The sequence below is a fragment of the Erpetoichthys calabaricus genome, chromosome 5, assembly GCF_900747795.2.
Source record: "Erpetoichthys calabaricus chromosome 5, fErpCal1.3, whole genome shotgun sequence".
Lineage (NCBI taxonomy): Eukaryota > Metazoa > Chordata > Cladistia > Polypteriformes > Polypteridae > Erpetoichthys > Erpetoichthys calabaricus.
The window spans coordinates 70,515,181-70,533,773 of NC_041398.2; the positions used below are offsets into that span (position 1 = coordinate 70,515,181).

General features: G+C 40.4%; 1 protein-coding gene across 2 annotated transcripts in view; it reads left to right on the forward strand.

The window, feature by feature from the left end:
* The window catches only part of hspa4l (heat shock protein 4 like), a 99,573-nt gene extending 89,685 nt beyond the window's left edge, over nucleotides 1-9,888 (forward strand). For both annotated transcript variants that reach the window (XM_051928388.1, XM_051928389.1), the window contains 5 exons: nucleotides 2,041-2,166; nucleotides 2,752-2,859; nucleotides 4,113-4,232; nucleotides 4,782-4,943; nucleotides 6,912-9,888. In XM_051928388.1, coding sequence (XP_051784348.1) covers nucleotides 2,041-2,166; nucleotides 2,752-2,859; nucleotides 4,113-4,232; nucleotides 4,782-4,943; nucleotides 6,912-7,109 — 714 coding nt within the window. In that variant the 3' untranslated portion in view covers nucleotides 7,110-9,888. The remainder of the gene's footprint in view (nucleotides 1-2,040; nucleotides 2,167-2,751; nucleotides 2,860-4,112; nucleotides 4,233-4,781; nucleotides 4,944-6,911) is intronic.
* Nucleotides 9,889-18,593: the final 8,705 nt, after the last annotated feature.

The following is an 18,593-nucleotide window of genomic DNA, read 5'->3' on the forward strand; positions in this document are numbered from 1 at the left end:
AAAGGTATTGCATTTTAAGACAGTCATAAATGGTGCTTTTGAAGTGGGCTTATACAGAAGCAGTTAAGTGGTTAGTCAGTATATCTCAAGCTAGAAGCCTCTGCCATCAAAGGTAAAGGGCTAAAGCAGATTGTGAGCTGATTAATAGGCAGAAGGTGGAAAAGAAACGAGGTGACATTATGAGTTGAGTCTCAAGAATCTGTGCTAGAACTCTTTCTTTTTCATAGTTATGTTAATGAGTGTTCAAAACATTTGGTAAATCCAGTCTAATGTAGTCAAATGCCATGTTTTATAAATACATATACATTATTGTTGACTCTGACCAATACAACAAGCAAAATTTGAAAAGGGGTTTTCAGTTTGTGTTTACATGTCATTTTCATCCTCCAGACAAAATACAGGAAAAATAAACAAAATGTTATTTCTACCTGCGAGTTGTCCCCAGTCAGTTTATATTTGGTTAGATGGTTTAGGGGCCATTCCGAGTGCTTAGACAATCTTTAGAGTGAAGAGTTGGGCACTGCTATAGGGTATTGTGTCCTAGTCCTAGTCCCAAAATTTCATGGAGCTGTCCTCTACTCCTAAATTGTAATTACGTTGATTGTAAGCTCCAGAGGGGTGTTATACATCAGCGCGTGTTCTTTTACTTTTTGACAGATCTGCCATCTGCTTCTCTCAAAAATGCTACAGGTCATTGCAGTTGAGTTTCAAATCTGATCACTTGACAAGAAGGGGAAGTCATGTGACTAGAATATGTATTGACTTGAAGCATTCTTTTTCTTTATGGTGAAGTTCTCCTGACGTTGCCTGAAGATGTAACTTGTAAAATGTACAGTGATTTGACAAACAGAAAAACTGCACTTTAGTATATATTTATAAAGTCTAAAGGAGCTTAAAAGAAGCATGACTAGAGAGTAAGACTAAAAGAAGTGGTAAAATAAATTTAAGCTATACTTTGATGACTCAACTTATGTACACCTCATCACTCTCTATAGTAAATCTGCATATACTAGTCATTTAGCCCGGTACAATAACGGGCACTAGAACAGTAGTGCATAAACATTAGTCTATATTAAATGGCAAGGGACTTTGACCTCATTCTTTTTGTTAGTCGTATTTTTCTTTCTTTCAGCCTTTCTTTTGTTAATGTTTACTTGCTGAGCTGACCGTTCTTCGTGGGCTGACGCCGTGTATTGTGTGTCTTTAATTTTCTGTGACAGTAATACTGTCTTGTACGGCTCTATTCAATAAGGGCGCGCACAAAAAGGCGAGCTTCAAAAAGGCGACCTCAATTGAGCGCAGCAAATAAAGACGTTCATAGATAATTTAGTTCAAATGGCTCTGGAATATGTGAAGAGCAACAAAGGTGCAGATCTTTATTTACGCGCGCCTTTATTCGTTGCGCCCATTTGAGGTCGCCCTTTTGAGGCTCGCCTTTTTGTGCGCGCCCTTATTGAAGGATACCGTCTTGTACGTCCATAATATACCTTTAAATTTCTCTGGCGGTAATACAGGCGTGCGCGTCGGTAATATGCCTTTAATCTCCTCTGACAGTAATACTGGTTTGTATGTGGCTGTAATATGCGTCACTGTATTGTGTACCTTTAATTTCCTCTCGCAGTAATACTGGTTTGTATTTCCGTAAAACGCCTCTAACTTTCTCTGACAGTAATATCGCGCATCGCACCGTGCCCCACGCATGCGCACTTCACCAGAAGACACCCACACACGGACACTTGGACGCACATATGGATTTTATATATATAGATAAATTGTGTTAAACATAAAGGATGCATTTCTCTGAGCAGTGTGCTAACTTTAATCTAAGGACCATATGTAATGAGAGCAGAGAATGAGACCATAATTCTATTAGGCAGCAGTGTTATGACAGTTACTAACCCAAACAACTTCCATTCCACCATTTTCCCACCAATGAACAACATTTTCTTTTTGCATTACTCTTGGTTGTAGTAGATAGAATATTTACTTTGTGTTCCTGATTTACATTTATCCTTATCTTTTTTTTTTTTTTTTACACAGGGAAAAATGATAATGCAAGACAAGTTAGAGAAGGAGCGAAATGATGCTAAAAATGCTGTTGAAGAATATGTTTATGACCTTCGAGATAAGCTGTATGGTATCTATGAAAAGTTCATCAGTGAAGATGTAAGTTGTTCTGTTGCTGGTATTACAGCTGCTAATGTTAAAGCTGTGTTTAGTTTATGTTTATTTTTTTTAATATATTATTTTCGAAAGCCTGAACATTAATGGCATGTTACTCGCTCAAACATAACAGATACATCCAAAGCTTTGTTTTGTTAATTATTCATGTTATGTAATCACCGTGGTAAATGTGTAGTTTAGAGCTATTTTTTATTTGTATAATGGCATAGATATTCACATGTGAGATATTTGTAAAATTTATATTGTGAACTTCTGAAGTATGAGATTTGTAGAAATAATTTTCAAAAACCTTACATTTTCCTTTATTGTGTGCATTTATAATACAACACCTTGTGACTCCTTCCTTGTAATTCTACTTCTTTTGCATTTACTTATCAATACAGCTGACAAAGTCTAGTTGAGAAGAGTAACATATGCAAAATTGTCTTACTAATATATTGTATACATAATAGCATATGTATTAAGTCAAATAATAAGTAATGTGTTTAGTGATCATAATTGATTTTATATATTTTATGCCTTTTTTTTTTTTTTTATTTTTATAAACGTTTTGTGTTATTTTTCCAGGACAATAGTAAGCTGTCTCTTATGCTTGAAGACACAGAAAACTGGCTTTATGAAGAGGGAGAGGACCAGCCTAAACAAGTATATGTTGACAAGCTCATGGAACTGAAGGTATACGTTACACCTATGCACAATCTGAAGATGTTTTATTATATTTCTCAGTATACTGAAAGCCAGTATTTTAGTTAATATTTAGTTTGTTTGCCTTCTTTTGTTAATTGTTGTTGCTTTTGATTGAATATTGTAATCTGTGGGCTTGGGACTCATGGTTTGAAATTGTCATTATCTTCTGGGCAGGCTTCTGTATTGTTGTGATGGGAGCGTGCACAATGTCAGAAGTTGTTGAGTTAGTTTTAAAAGAGAGAAAGATGGTACAATTAAAAATAACATTAAGAAATATGGATAGTTTAATAACAATTCAGTGATGTTGTCGTTGTTAAAGTGATAGAGTCAGCTGTTAGTATAATTGAGAGTACCTTAGGAGGTTTCACAGAATTTGTTCTCTTTTTGTTAACGTAGATTTACTGCAGTAATATGCAATTTGGTTGACTGCTAATCTTAATTTAGCTAATATTTTGTTAGTGTGAGTTTGTACAAATGGCCCTGAAACAGACTGACATCTTCTTTAGAGCTGATTCCTGATATTTGTCTACTACTTTGAGAAAAAGCTTTAAAACTGTGCTTAAAAATCTGAAGGCCACAGATGAAGCTAATTTGAGGACATGGGGACCACTAATCAGTTCAACCTGGGTTGTGTGCTTTTGGTGGCATGTAACCCAGTGCTACCTGCCAGATGGTCGAGTGCCCGGAGACTAAATAGGCCCACCTAAATTGGTCCATCACAGAACACAACAGTTCTATCTAGGTCACACTTTTCTGCTTATAACTTGAAAGTTCTTGTGAAGAGCTGGAAAACACACAGTGATTACTTTAAGGAGACATAATCACTTGTTGGGTTAATTGTCTGCCCTACATGCGTTGTCGGAGTGTGCAAGTGTGTCTCAAGCAATGAACAGGTCCACCCTCACTACATCCCGATGCAGATTTGGTTCTTGCTTTGCACTGAGGGCTGACAGGGTATCCTCTAAAACCTGCAGCGTTGAACTTGATTAAATGGTTTGAAAATCAATGAGTGAATAGCTTTATTTTGAAAGTCAATGCCATAACTAATATGAGAATAGGGAAGAAGGCTTTGTTGAAAGTGTTAAGAGTAATTTGTGAGTTAAAATATAGAAGGCAAGTTTAACTTTTGGCAAAGAACATCAGTCCATTGTTCATGGCCATATAAACACAAAGGAATCTTTTTGCATAATTAGTAAAATGATTTTAAAAAATAATTTATTTGCTTGATTTTTGCTTTCCAGAAATATGGCCAGCCTATTCAGGATAGGTACAGAGAACATGAAGAGAGACCAAAGGCATTTGATGATCTAGGGAAAAAGGTGCAGATGTTTATGAAAGCTGTTGAAGCGTTTAAAAAGAAGGTGAGAAAGTTTACTTGAGCTTTAAATGTGCTTGCGTCAAAGTTAAAACACATTTTCTTTACAGATGTGACAATATTGTAATCTTTATTCGTAATTTATTCCCATGATAAAAAGAGTTTGTAGTAGTGGTTATTATTGTCACATTTGTTGATTTGACTGTGACGCGAGTCAAATATTAGATGTGCCTGCTTTTTTTGTTTGTTTTTTTAACAAAGCATAACTTGCAGATGTAAACCTTTTCTGAAGCTGTTGGGCTGACCTTTAATGCTATAATAACACCGTTTGCTTTACCATAGTGAGCTCAAAAAGTAAACTCAAAAGGTTCATTTCTGTTGTACTTTGAGTACGTTTCTTCAAGTTAGTCCTCTCGACTTTCTGAATGGCCTTTTACCATGAGGTTATGCTACTATAACAATTTATTATATGGATCCAAAGTAGCTGTGTTGAACCTTTATTGTCACGTTAAATGCTTTGAAAAGCTTTTTTGATGTTTATTACAATACCATTGGTTAGTTACAGTGCTTTTTTTTTGTGTGACATTCTTGGCAGGATGAAAGATACGACCACTTGGATTCTGAAGAAATGGCCAAAGTAGAAAAATGTGCCAATGAGACAATGGCTTGGATGAACAGCAAAATGAATGCACAGAGCAAATTAAATGTAACCCAAGAACCTGCAGTGAAAGTAGCAGAAATAATGTCAAAAGCCCAGGTAGGCAATGTGACTGCATTTTATTGTTCTGCTTCCCCAGTCTCGCTTTTTGAGTTTTGCCTAATGCTTAGTAGTGTAATGCCATCAACAGTCAGCACAACAGAATCTCATCATACTTAATAATAAACAGTAAATAATTTAGAAAAGACCAATAAAATGTCTTTGACTTAGGAATGCCTGTATACAAATAATTAGATTAGTAAATATCTGAGCAGTCTTGAATAATTAAATGTAATTCCTTAAATTTCCCCCTAGTTAATGATAAACCAAAGTACATTATTCCTGTTTGATTCAAGCATAATTTGCTCTTTTTGTATATTGTTATCCATAACAAAATATTTTATCATTTAAGATTACATTAATTTGTGTTTTAAGCACAGTATCCAGTGGTAGAGTACACCATGTCTAAATTGAAAATAGCGGCCTTGCTTGGTATTGGATGATGGAGAGTTTTATTTGTGTGAGTTTTGCATCTTTTCAATTTTTTCTTGCAGGTTGTTTTCCAGGGCTTCTCGTACAGTAGCTTATTAAAGAATGAAGTCTGAAGTCAGATAAGCCTTCTGACTTCATCTTGACTACATGAATATTTGCTGATCTCAGCCTGACTGTGACGATGAGGGTTCGCTCCATGCTCCCATCTTGCTTTTGGGAGCCCTTGAACCTGACACCGTCGGTAATGTCACCAATGAGCTTGGCAGTGAGGCATAACAATGAAACCAGGGGATGGTGTAAAAGTGCCAAGTGCTTTTATTTTAAAACCAAAAAGATAACAATCAAAAACAAAGTGTCCAAATAAAGTGCAGTGTATCAAAATCTTTTAAATAAATAATCCAGTAAAAGCAGAGGTGAAAAGTGGAGGTTAAAATCCAATAGAAAAAATCTTTAAAAACAACAAGGTTAAAACAACGGCTGGAAGCAGTCTTTTAAAACAAAGCCCGGCGCCTTCTTTTTACCTGGCGGCTCCCCTGCTTCTCCCATCGGGCGTCGCCATACCTGCAGCTGACCTTCTTTGCAGATCTGGTCTGGTGGCCTTCCAATCCCTGTCTCTGGTTCTGCTCACCCAGACTGAGACTTGGGCTCCCCAGCGACCAGGATGCTCACACTGGGGCTTCTATTCCAAATCTCCAACTCCCGCTGCCTTCGCTGTGACGAGCCAACCTTCTCCCGGTCACTCCTACTCCAAACGAGTGCTCAGCAGGAGCGACCACTACCATTGGCCCTCAGGTGCCGGCCAGACACCTCACTCGGGCTCACCTCTCCCAGCTGCATGTTATCGGTGCGAGCCTGCGCTCACTCTTTCTCCTCTCCTGCACCTGCTTTCTCCCTCCTGCTTCCTGCCGTCTTCTCCTCTGTCCGTCTTTTCTTCCTTTATCCTCTTCTACTATCCGCCTTGTGCTTCTATGTATCATGGGGACGTCGATCAGCTGTGGCAATCCACAGTTCCCGGGAACAATTACGGATGTGGACGACTCCTCACCTGTGAACTTAAGTGAGAATCGCTCGCATCACAAATTCCCCAGGAACCGCTCGGCTACACTTACCACCACACCCCCTCGCTAAGCCATAAGTGCGACGATTATTTATTTTAAAAACTGGCCCTTTTGACATGAGCTGTGGACCCGCTATACCACACTGACCCTTACAGTACTGCATTTAAAGCTTCATTTTACGTCTGGCATGTTTAGATAACTACACAGAGTATTTTTATGTACACAAGGTATGAGTTGCCTTATTTGACATTGCACAGACGATTTAAAGTAGTGTGTCATTTAAATAATAAGCCTGCTGCCTGCAGGAATGGCAAATGAGAAATTCAGATGCCAGTTGCCGTCCATTTCTTTAAAAATTGTTCATGCCACTAAATGGAGGAAAACTACAATGAGACATGTTTGTTTTGTAATCTTTGTAGCTCATAATTGTGATTTTTAAGAACTTGTTGAGGTATAATTTTTTTGTTTGTTTTGTTAGGAACTGGACAGCACATGTAGTCCAATCATCAACAAGCCAAAGCCTAAAGTGGAAGTCCCAAGTGAGGAGAAGGAGAAAGCAAACAGTGCACACAATGGGCCTGTCAATGGCCAAAACACAGCAGATTGCAAGCCAGATGTAGCAGGTGATGGGACTCCACCTACAAAACCAGCAACAGGTGAAATGGAAGTGGACTGAGCCACCATGTCCATTATCACCAAGAGGAAGCGCAGTTGTAGATACTATGGTCCATGTTCACCTCATGTTTGATTTTTCAAGATTTTACTGGATTCCTTTTCATGATCCAAAGTCTACCCGCAGTACAGAGTGCTAGCTATTTTTTTATTTTGGAAGACTGATTGATTCTTTATTGTCTAGGTTATCAGTGTTGGCTAGCAGCTTTATGAAAAAGTTATTTATACTGTTGTGTTCCTAGAGCCTGCACTGTGTGAAGAGTTTATTTATTTAAAATACAGTGCAGAATTATTCCATTTTATGTCTTTGTGTTTGTACTTTAATAGATAAAAAAAAAAAAAAAACAATTCCCGGGTACAATATCGCTGTGTGTCCACGATTCGTCTTGTGGAATGTAATCCCAAAGTTTTGGGGACAGGGTTTTGACACAGAGATATAAGCCTATGTTTCCATCAATTCAAATAAATATTGTTACCTATATTTATTTGAATTTGTCTTCTGCCTAAAATTTGTAAATAAGTTACCTTGCTTTTACTGGTGCCTGCTAGCGTGATAGTAAAAATAGTGAACAAATTCTCTTTTAAGATTTGCAGTTGTAGAAATACTTAGTCACAGTGGTTGGGGAAGCTGCACAAAAATATCAAGATAAATTCTACATTCCTGTAACTGGAGTCTGTCAAATTAATGAACACCAAATTGTGGGATTTCCCTGTTAAACGCTAAAGAAGTTTAAATAATGATCTACATCTGTATGCTCTTTGTCTGATGCAGCGTTCCGCTTTTGCTGACGCATGCTGGTCCCAGCATGAGTATGAGGGGAGTTCCAAGAGAGTATATTTCTGACTGTATATGTGGCACTTCATCCACAACCTAACAGATGAATGCGTTCACATCTGTGTTTGTTATCTTCCAAGCAAAAAGCGTTTTTTTGTTTTTAATTCCCCAGTGAATTTTGTCTCTTTGCTGTGCGAGTTTTGATTTCTGTAAATGTTTCCTTCTGCACTGTGATACAACTGGTCCATTCTCTACCACTCCTTATGCTGCCACATGTGTCTGTTTTGCACTTATACCTCTTTCGAAATGTTCAACACTTGTGGCAGCCGCTCACCTCTATGAAGCAGTGGTCACTTTGCACATCCTTTTAGAGGTTTTTATTATGTCAGCATTTCATAACTCACCTAACTTTTCCATTCAGTGTTTATTTTCACAAAGATTTGTTTGTGAGCTTAATGGACTATTATGGCAAGGCTTTCCACTGGCTGCGTTTTTCATTAATGTTGGTTTGTTGTATTCTTTATGATAATTAGTTTTAACTTAACAGCTTCAAAGATGCATTCAAGTTTTATGACATTTGCAAGATAAAATGCACTGTAACTTTTTGCAGAGAATTTGCTTTGTATTTTTAGAGTAATGATGTAATAAAGCAAGACATGTTGCCGAAACCAACTTAAGCAAAAGGAGGTTCTAGTGACCGGCTATGCTGCTTTCAGCCGTACCTGTGTGTTACCCAAAGGGCAGGGAGCCGAGGCAAAGAAAAGAAGAATGTAGTTTAGGAGTTCAAGCAAAATAAACCTGTCGGCATACACGTCAGAAGATCGTTTGATTGGCTTGTACCTCGAGAAGATTTTCTTTTGGTTGACAGTTTCAGAACAAGTCTCAGTCAGGCTTCCCAAAAGTCTGCATCTCTGTGTTGCATATTCTGTTTGATGGCAGATATTCTTTGAAACTCTGGGCTGCTCCAGCTTTTATGAATCTGTTTACTGAAGCTGTGCTAAATATAACATGAAGCATTGGCAGGTTTTTTCATTTCATTTATTAATGTTTAATAAACAAATCTAAACCTAGAGCTGCTTGTATCAAAAATAAGTAGAATGTATTTTTAAATTTGTTTCAACTGAAAGATGTTTAACCCTGACTGAAATAGATTAGAAGTCTACATCAATATTTGAAACAGAGTTATGTACAACACAGCCATTTTTGCCGTCCCTTTAGGATGCACGATAAGAGAGTGAGAGGGACCTGCCTGGTTTTGAAGTCATTTGTAAAGTCCGAGTTTCACACTGCGGCTGCATATCTTTTGGTGAGCCGCCTTCTTCTTGCTCTTATGAGGATTGGCAGCATGAAAAGAGCTTGCCCAGGCTCATATGTACTTCTTTTTGAAAATGATTATGCAGTTTCTGTTGTGAGATCTCTTTAATTTGTAGCTCTGGATATGATCAGTGTCCTCTGTTCACAGCCACCATTGTATTCAAAGTCATTCTGTTTATCTTTATGTTCTACTGTGCAATGGGCAGGCCTGGATGACTGAGAATACAATGTGCATATCCTTGGAGCCTGTATCATGTCTGCCAATGTCATTTTGAACTGTACGAGTTTTACTTTGTTTTTAGGTCATTTGGTGGGTTTCCATTACCACTCATTTTGTTCTTACTAACGAAGTATACTTTTAATGCACTGCACTCTTTCTGCCTGGGACGTAGCAAGAATTACAAGTCCTCTTTGTTTTTCAAGCAGTTCTTGCTTTTAACATAAACCATTTGTAGGCAATAATGTGATACGGTACACAGTTTCACTCGAGCCAGCGTGTTCCTTCAGTGCTAATGGAAACCCAACTTCAGGTTCTTGCATTGCTGTTCCAATAGCTGGTCCCAGTTGTTTGCTGTCTCTTGGCTAATGGATTCCATCCATAAAGCTATCAGCAGTAGTGAAATACACCTTGTATTCTAAGGCGTGTAATTATCTAAAACCAAAAAGGAACAGGTATTAAACACTTCAAAAAGAACATTTTTACTGTTTTTATTACTTAATCATTTCTTTTTGGGTTTCATCAAACATTGCTGCTACACAGAGAATTTCCTAAGTGAACCAACAAAGACCATGTTCAACCATGACGTTGGAGAATTACTGCGTGTTTGAAATATTATCAGTGACTTCCTGCAATTTACTGTCTTCCTTAACGGGTGACATGGTGGTGGTTGGGTCATTGTTTGTGTGGATGTTTGCATGTTCTCCTCATGTCTGCATTGGTTTATCTTCCAAATTGCCAAAGATTTGTAAGTTAAGATCATTGGAAAATTTAAATTGGTCCCAGCATGAGTATGAGGGGAGTTTAGTGTGTGTGTGTGCCCCCTCCTGGACTAACGCCCCTGTCTATGATTCCCACGTTTCACTCTACTTGGACCTTCTTTGCAGATTCCCTGCATGCCATCCTAATGTTGGGAGTCCCAAGCGTAGTGTATTCCTTTGGACTGTTGACTTCTCATGGCCCCGTGATGTTTTTTTCCTTCCTTTAGACTAGAAGGGTATTTGTACAGTGAATACAGCGTGTCTCTATCTGGTAATAATCCTGCTGGTACTGTAGCAACATGGTTGTGGTTTACATGCAATCAGTAGAGTACAAGCAGAGAAAACACACATGAACATCTGAACTGCAGGCCTAACTATTTTGTTCCTCCTGTTCACATGATTAGGGGATTTGAAGGTCACTAAAGCCCTGCTGCCCACCAAACTACTTGGTAATTTATTCCACGTTTCTATATTTCTTTGTGTAAAAAAAAAAACTTAATTTGTATAAAGTCTGTCCATAGCAAGTTTATTATTGTCACAGTGTTTTTTTGTGAAGAATCTATATATATATATATATATATATATATATATATATATAATTCACTAAGCCAACAGGGCACGCAAGAAAACCATGGGATATGCACGACATAGCCACGCCCGCCAACTTATAGAGACCCGCCCACCAACGCTAAGACCATGGGATACGACGACAACTCGCAGAGCCACGCCCGCTGACAACTCATAGAGCCACGCCCAACAACTCTAAGACCATGGGATACGACGACAACTCGCAGAGCCACGCCCGCTGACAACTCATAGAGCCACGCCCACCAACTCTAAGAATTCACTAAGTCCATGGCAAGCAAGACAGAACCACACCCTCCAACTCACAGAGCACCGCCCACCAACAATTTGCATGAGAGCGAAAGCATTTGCCCAAGAATGTTTTCATTAATCAAGAATGAAAGTCGGGAGGTTCGAAGACGATCACATGCCGTCGTAGTACCGACCATAAACGACGACTGGTGATCCGGCGGCGTTATTCCCATGACCCGCTGGGCAGCCGACCGGGTAACCAAAGTCTTTGGGTCCCGGGGGGAGTATGGTTGCAAAGCTGAAACTTAAAGGAATTGACGGAAGGGCACCACCAGGAGTGGAGCCTGCGGCTTAATTTGACTCAACACGGGAAACCTCACCCAGCCCGGACACGGAAAGGATTGACAGATTGAGAGCTCTTTCTCGATTCTGTGGGTGGTGGTACATGGCCGTTCTTAGTTGGTGGAGCGATTTGTCTGGTTAATTCCGATAACGAATGAGACTCCCTCCTGCTAAATAGTTACACGACCCCCGAGCGGTCGGCGTCCAACTTCATAGAGGGACTAGTGGCAAGGAATTCCCAGTAAGTGTGGGTCATACGCTCGCACTGATTAAGTCCCTGCCCTTTGTACAAACCCCCCGTTGCTACTACCATGGTCGGGTGACTTGGTGGATTATATATAGAAAAGCAGCCGGAACCGCAAAGAACAATGAAACGTCAATGTGGCTCAGAGGTGCATGTGGACTGTAGCAGAGACGAAAGCGACTCAGGTGAGGAGCTGGGGGCAGCACATGAGCAGGCAGTGCAGTGCGTACTGAATGATGACTAAGAAATCAGCAGACTAGAATGGCGGGGGGGCCGGGGCGGAATAGGCGTCCTTACCCTCTCCCCCCATTCCGCCCTCTGTGCCTGAGTGCTGTGCAGCCCACGTCCCTCGCTCTGGGAGGTGGAGGCGTAACGGCGGTCCTCCAGTTTTCAGTCACGGACAATTGTATGTTGCCCTCTCCAGAGTTCCATCTTTTCATTCACCTACAGTCGTATCCTCAAACCCACCCCATCTGGACAACTGTGTTTTCCAGGAAATGTTCACCCATCAATACATAATTATGCGGTGTATGTTACGCCGTGGGTTGGCTAGTTTATTTTAAATTACTGTAGTAACTGGGATCCACTGTCTTAATTCCTCTCATAATCAGTCATGTCGCCTCTTAATCTCCATTTGATTAAACTGAATGCTCTTACAGTTTGTCCTCACAGCTCACAAGTCTTGGTCCCAGAATCGGCCTAGTCGCTCCACACAGTACTCCACACAGGTCTTTCTCACAAGGTGTACTTTTAAGCTTCAGAACCCCCCCCCCCCCCCCCCCCATTTTGTGTTTAAATCCTGCATGTAATATGTTACATTAACTTAGATTAACTTTCATCTGCCACAAATCTGTCCCAAGCCTGTATGCTATCCAAGTTCCTCTGTGTCAGTATAGTTAATTTTACAGGATCTTCCCTTTCCTCTAGTTTAGTATCATCTGCAAGCTTAACCAGCGTATTTGTTAAATTCTGGTCCAGATTGTTTATGTATAATAAAAAGAGCCGTAGCCCTAGCACTTATGTTAAAAAACAAACCAACTCCAGATCTTCTGCACTGCTGTTTGTAAGGGTAGCCCAGTTAATATTTGGATAATTGAAGTGCCCCTTGACTATAATAGTACTTTTAATTTTATTAAAATGGGTTGCATTTGAACTATTCTCTGCATTAGGGGGTCTATAGCAAACCGTATATACGAGACCGCTGTCCCTAAAGCAGTCTAGTTGAATCCAAACACGTTCTCTAAGCTGTGGTTCACCATCTATCTGAAGATGCTTTACATTTAAACTGTTTAACATAAATGGCGACTCCCCCACCTACTCGGTTTTGCCCGTCTTTCCTACATAACATGTATGCATCTATGCTGTACTCCTCTGTTATTTAACCAGGTTTCTGTTACGTATATCAAAGTATGTGCAGCTGCATATAATTCCAGCTCATTAATTTTATTCTTAATAATCCTACTGTTAAGGCAAGGCATTTTTATTGTATATTAAGCTATGGCACTTCTACTTTGGGCTAGAAACCAAGTTACTGTTTTACTCCGTATTTGATCTCACATTGCTGTTTCCTAGTTTAAACCGTCCTCAGCCTACCTACTCATACGCCTTCCCTTTTGTTCAGATATAACCCATCACAGTGGAACAGATCCCATCTATCCCAGAAGGAGTCCTAATGCCCTATAAATGTATGCCCTTCTGTCCTTCACCAAGATTTCTGCCATGAAATAAACCTTCTGATCTCCTCAATCTTACTGGACTTGTGTGTAGCACAGGCAGAACTTAAGAGAAAACCGCCTTTTCAATTCTTCGCCTAACCTTAGCACCTAACTCTCTAAATTTGTATTGTAGAACTGACTGCCTGCCCTTGCGTATGTCATTTGCTGCAACATGGACACTGACAACTGGATCCACCCTTCCAGGGAGGACTCTTATGTGAGCACCTAAAAGGTAACACACGGTACAGGACTCTGTTTCTTGTACAAACCTGTTTCTCAGTAGACTGGTAGAGTCCCCCACTATCAATACTTGTGTTGTTGTGAGGACTGGTTTTAAGGTGACCCATTGGGGCTACTCATCGCTACCTATCAACTAAGAGTTATTAGAACCATCGTCCATCTCCAGAAGGTCCTAAAAATGATTGGACCCCTTCAACTCTGGGGTTGATACACCCAGGTAGTGGGCACCTGCTTCCATCTGATAGTGAGCCTCCTGTTTCTACCTCCTGTTTCTCCTCCTGGGCCACATTAAACCTTAAAGGACATCTGGACAGGATCTGCCACTGACTAGAGCTTAGGCTAACCACCTCTTCATGGAGCGCAGAGACCTTACTGAATTAGATGGCATCTCCCACAGATTTACGAACTGTGGAAGCAGACCTCATGAAAGTCAAATATAATACAGGATACGTATTGCACTGACCTCACAAGTAAACTTTGTTTGGGTAACAGTCAAGCCTTTTAAAATTAAATATAAAAATGAATCATGAATTTAACTAACTAGAGAGCATCCATATAATCCCTCATGGTCTTCTGTTAAAGATCTTTACACCACCACCACTCCATGCCGTTCTTCCCACTGCCACTCTCACACTTAAACCTGCCAGCTGATGTCTTCCTGGACTTCTCCTTAAACCCGTCTGTCTTTGCTGCTTCCCTTTTTCTAACCCAACACAACTATCAATACTGCAACTGCTCAAATGCTGTCCTTTTTAAACCTGCTCTTTACTCTCGTCTTTCTTCTAGCGCCAGTGCCCCTTGAGTTAACTAGTAGCCATTTACTTCCCTGCCTTGCTTATTTGTTATTAACATCTAATTCTTTACTTAATGTCCTATTGCCCTGCTGCCTTGCACTTGTGTTGCCGCTGGTGCCACTTCACTCACCCTCAGATGCTGCGGAGGAGCACACTCACTTTTCATTCACAATGTACCTTTGCTTCTGGACAGGTGCAAAATAAAGCAACAAACCCCTTCTAAAAGTACTTCCCAGCCCCTTCATGGCAAACAAAAATTAGGCTTTAGAAATAAACACGGTAATTTAATTAAATTTCACAAACGGCACCCAGCTCCTTTATATAATCTACCAGTAAGGATGGTGTCGGCACGCAGTTCACACGCCTGGTGCCATTCGATTCATGTGAACATTCCACACAGAGAGCAGGCTGGGAGGTGAAATAACGGCACCAACTACTGTGCCACCACAAGCTGGTTTATGAAATGCATAAATACTGAATTGTTACATTTAAAAATAACATTCTTATTAAATCTAGATGTGATTCCTAATTCCACATTCCCAGAAACTGAGTGCCATGTGTTGGAATGCAGGACAGATTATTTCTGTGATGTGACTGGAAGACAAAAACCAAGCTGACTATTGAGATTCATGTAGCAGGAGCTTTGGTGATGAAGACGTGATAATTTGCTAATATTTCACAAGGAATGGGCTCAAAAGTGATGCTGGCATGAAACTAAAAGGGGAGAAGGTCATCTGTTAAGTGCAGCTATGGATATAAATGTGGGCCGCGGTTAGTTAGAGGCTCAACGCTCAATGCAGACGCAGCAGTTGATGAATTGTACATTTGTGTTTAGTCTGAGCAGGCGGTTTTATTAAGAGTAGTCTGCCAGAAAAGCAGCGGAATAAGAAATCTCCATGTTTACAAATAATGGGGGCCAAGACATCCTGTCGGCCCCATGATGGGCATTGAAAAACAGAAGTTTCAGTCATGGTACCCGATGCTGTGAATCCCTTTAGAAGTAATGGCGGCTTAGCTTAGTTCATGCCACTTGTGGTCTCTTTTAACTTTTTGAGGGCTGAATAGTTTTTCTAAAAACCTCAGTTTTCTGAAAAGCACACAAAGTAACAGTTTGACACAGAAATCGACATATAATGTCTGTTGCTGCATGCTGTGACCGCCAGTTCGGCAGAAATGCATGGCAGGTTGGCTGCCAGGCTGTTGTTGGTGGGGCAGCGGTGGCATCACAATCAGCTCTGTACCTCTGGTCACTGTAAGTGGCGGTCCTCCCACGTGAACGTTGCCATAAACACATCAGCTATGTGAACCCATTCAGCACTGCAATCAGCTGATGCTGGTACCTCATGTTCGTTTTCAGTCACTTGTATCAAAATTGGAGTCCGACAAATCAGAGTGTAATTCAGCTATAATATACAAAACGTCGTCCATGGAGTATTTCGCTTTACGCATTCGCTTCGCTCCCTCGCCAGATGTTGATGCCACTTTTGCCATTGATTGCTCCTTACTACTCACGTGACCACAGGGAATCTCAGTCAAACCAATGAAGCAAAGAGAGTCCAACTGCAACATAACAGCGGGTTTTGTCACCATTTACTATTGATTACCACCGTCAACCCCTCCTTTTGACAAAAGTCGACATTCGTTCTGAAAGAGTTGAGGTATTCGCAACCAAAAATTTTTTTTGTCTATTTACAACAGGTCGTTTGTAATAATGGCAAAGAAAAATGTATATGTCGTGTTTTTATGGAAAACAGAAGGCAATATCATCATCTACCAAAATCCATGAAGAAATCTCACGTCACACACATGTCAGACGTCCTGTTCAAAGGATCTCACAATGTCTGGAAAGTTTGCTGAAACGAGATCAAATTTTTCAACTGAAGACTCAACTCGGCTGAACTTGGACAAAAAAAAAATTAGGAATCTGCTTGAGTCCAACATACAGTATGGGCCAAGTTAGACTTTTGTTTAACTTTTGTTAAAGTTAAAATCACTCGCATACATTTCATACTTAGCATCCTCATAAAATAAAACTTGAAACAGTTTTGATCACTGCTTACAATGAACAAGAGAAAATAAAATCAAAGAAGATGGCTACCTCTTGTTGAACCTCCGATGCTGTGTTCCCAAACTCTTCACCACTGCAGCCACTGCTTAATAAATCATTTCTGGCCGACAATGAAGAGTAATTAAAGAGAAATGGAACAGTAGGAAGTCCATCATCATGACGAGCTGTAGTACTGTGCATACTAGTAGGTTCAATATGGAAGTCTTTGTTTCTGCAGTGCTCTGTTCAAATGCCCGTCTCTAAGGTTAGTACCTGAAGACTTTTTTGGAGGTCAACCAAAAGACGACAAAGCATTACTAATGTAGGAATGTCCTAGACATATTGTTAATGCTGATTATTAAACTACATTTGTACACTCCGATATTTTTTTCAGGCATGCTAGAGTGTTGCCTCACACGGACTTGTTAGCCTAATTAGCATCAGCAGGAAAATGACAAGTGGGAATAAAGAAGATTAAAATTTCCATTAAAAGAGCTGGATGTAAGTCAACAAGGTCACCCGCTCCGGTGCCACCGTCTGCTTCACCTCCTTATGCTTGAAATGTACAACCACTCAGTCTTTATATAACATAGAAATACAAAGACACGGTTGGGTTCACAATGAACCACCTCGATTGGGACCGGAGTGCAGCGGGTGACATTTCAACACCACACTTGAACAATGTGAGGTTTATTACGATAGCTGGAGTGCCAATCTTGCCACCAACTGGAGAAAAGCTACTCCAGCGTTGTCTTGGCTATAGGATTCGGGTCATTGTTATACTGAAAGGTGGACCTTTTCCCCAGTCTGAGGCTGAGTGCACTCTGGAGGTTTGGCTGCATTTATCTTTCCCTCAGTTCTGACCAGACTCCCTGTGCCTGCTGCTGAGAAGCACCCCATAGCTCTGTAACGCCGACTCACTCTCCAGAACTGGCAGCTACACCACCAAGACCCATGGCCTGGCAAGTTGAGGACGTTAGACCCGACAAGCCGTACTTCTTCTAAATAAACTTACCCCAATCAAAAATAAGCCGAAAAACAAACAGTATGTAAAATAATAAAGTGAGTATATATTGATAGAAAAAGAAATGAACAAACTCCAAACAATATATATATCATACCCCAACCAACGCCGACATAACATTCAACCCCAAAAGTGTCAGTCGGAAAATAATAATAAAATGAAAAAGTGTAGCACAAAGTTAATATACAATACAAACCCTCCCTTGACCCCAAACTGAACATGAACTCAATAAGACACAGAAAGTACGAAAAACACACAAAAGTCCAGAAGATTTAATAAAAAAATGGATAATGTTTGTGAACCTGGCACAGAAATTACACGGATGAAAATGATGTCTTGCTCGTCTCCCCAAACAACAACAAGCAGTCTCATCGTGCTTATCCTCGGTGCGTGGCGTAATCCAGAAACCCGGGGTTCTGCTGTGTAAAGATGTTGTTGTTGGGCGTTGAAAGTGGCAGGTAGACGAAGGTGTGAATGATTTAAATCTGTGCTGTCTTCTATCTTCTCGAGCAAATTGGTGGTCTAGCAGAACGGGATGTTTTTTTTTTTTTCGTTCTGTTTAAATAGCAAATGATTGTATGCAGGTGATGGGATTGACAGGACCAATTATCATGAAGGACCACAGTTCTACAATGTTATCCTTCCCCTTTTGTTTCCAGGGGAGCATATTTACATAGACACACAGGCCATGTAAACAGGACAACACGACGAAAGACGGGTCTCAGCACAAAATACATTTACGACGACATTAATCATGTAGCACACCGTAGCACAATGCTGCCATCATGATACTTCACCGTGGGTATGGTATTAGGCAGGTGGTGATGAGCCTTGTCTGGTGTTTGCCAAACATAGTGGTTGGAGTTCTGCCCAAAGAGTTCAATTTTTGTCTCATCAGAACAGAGAATCTTTTTCCTCGTGCTCTCAGAGTCCTTTAAATGCCTTTCACCCAAGTATAGCTTCAGTCTATTCACTCGGCCATAAATGCCTAACTGATGGAGTGCCGCTGAGATGGTTTGTTCTTCCAACAGGTTTTCAAATCTCAGCAAAGAACTTGTTAGAGTGACCATGGGGTTTTTGATCAGCACTCTGACCAAGGCCCTAGGACCTAACTCTAGGAAGAGTCCTGGTGGTTCTAGACTTCTTCCTTTCCACAATTATTGTGGCCAGTGTCCTCCAAGGAACACTCAATGCTTTAG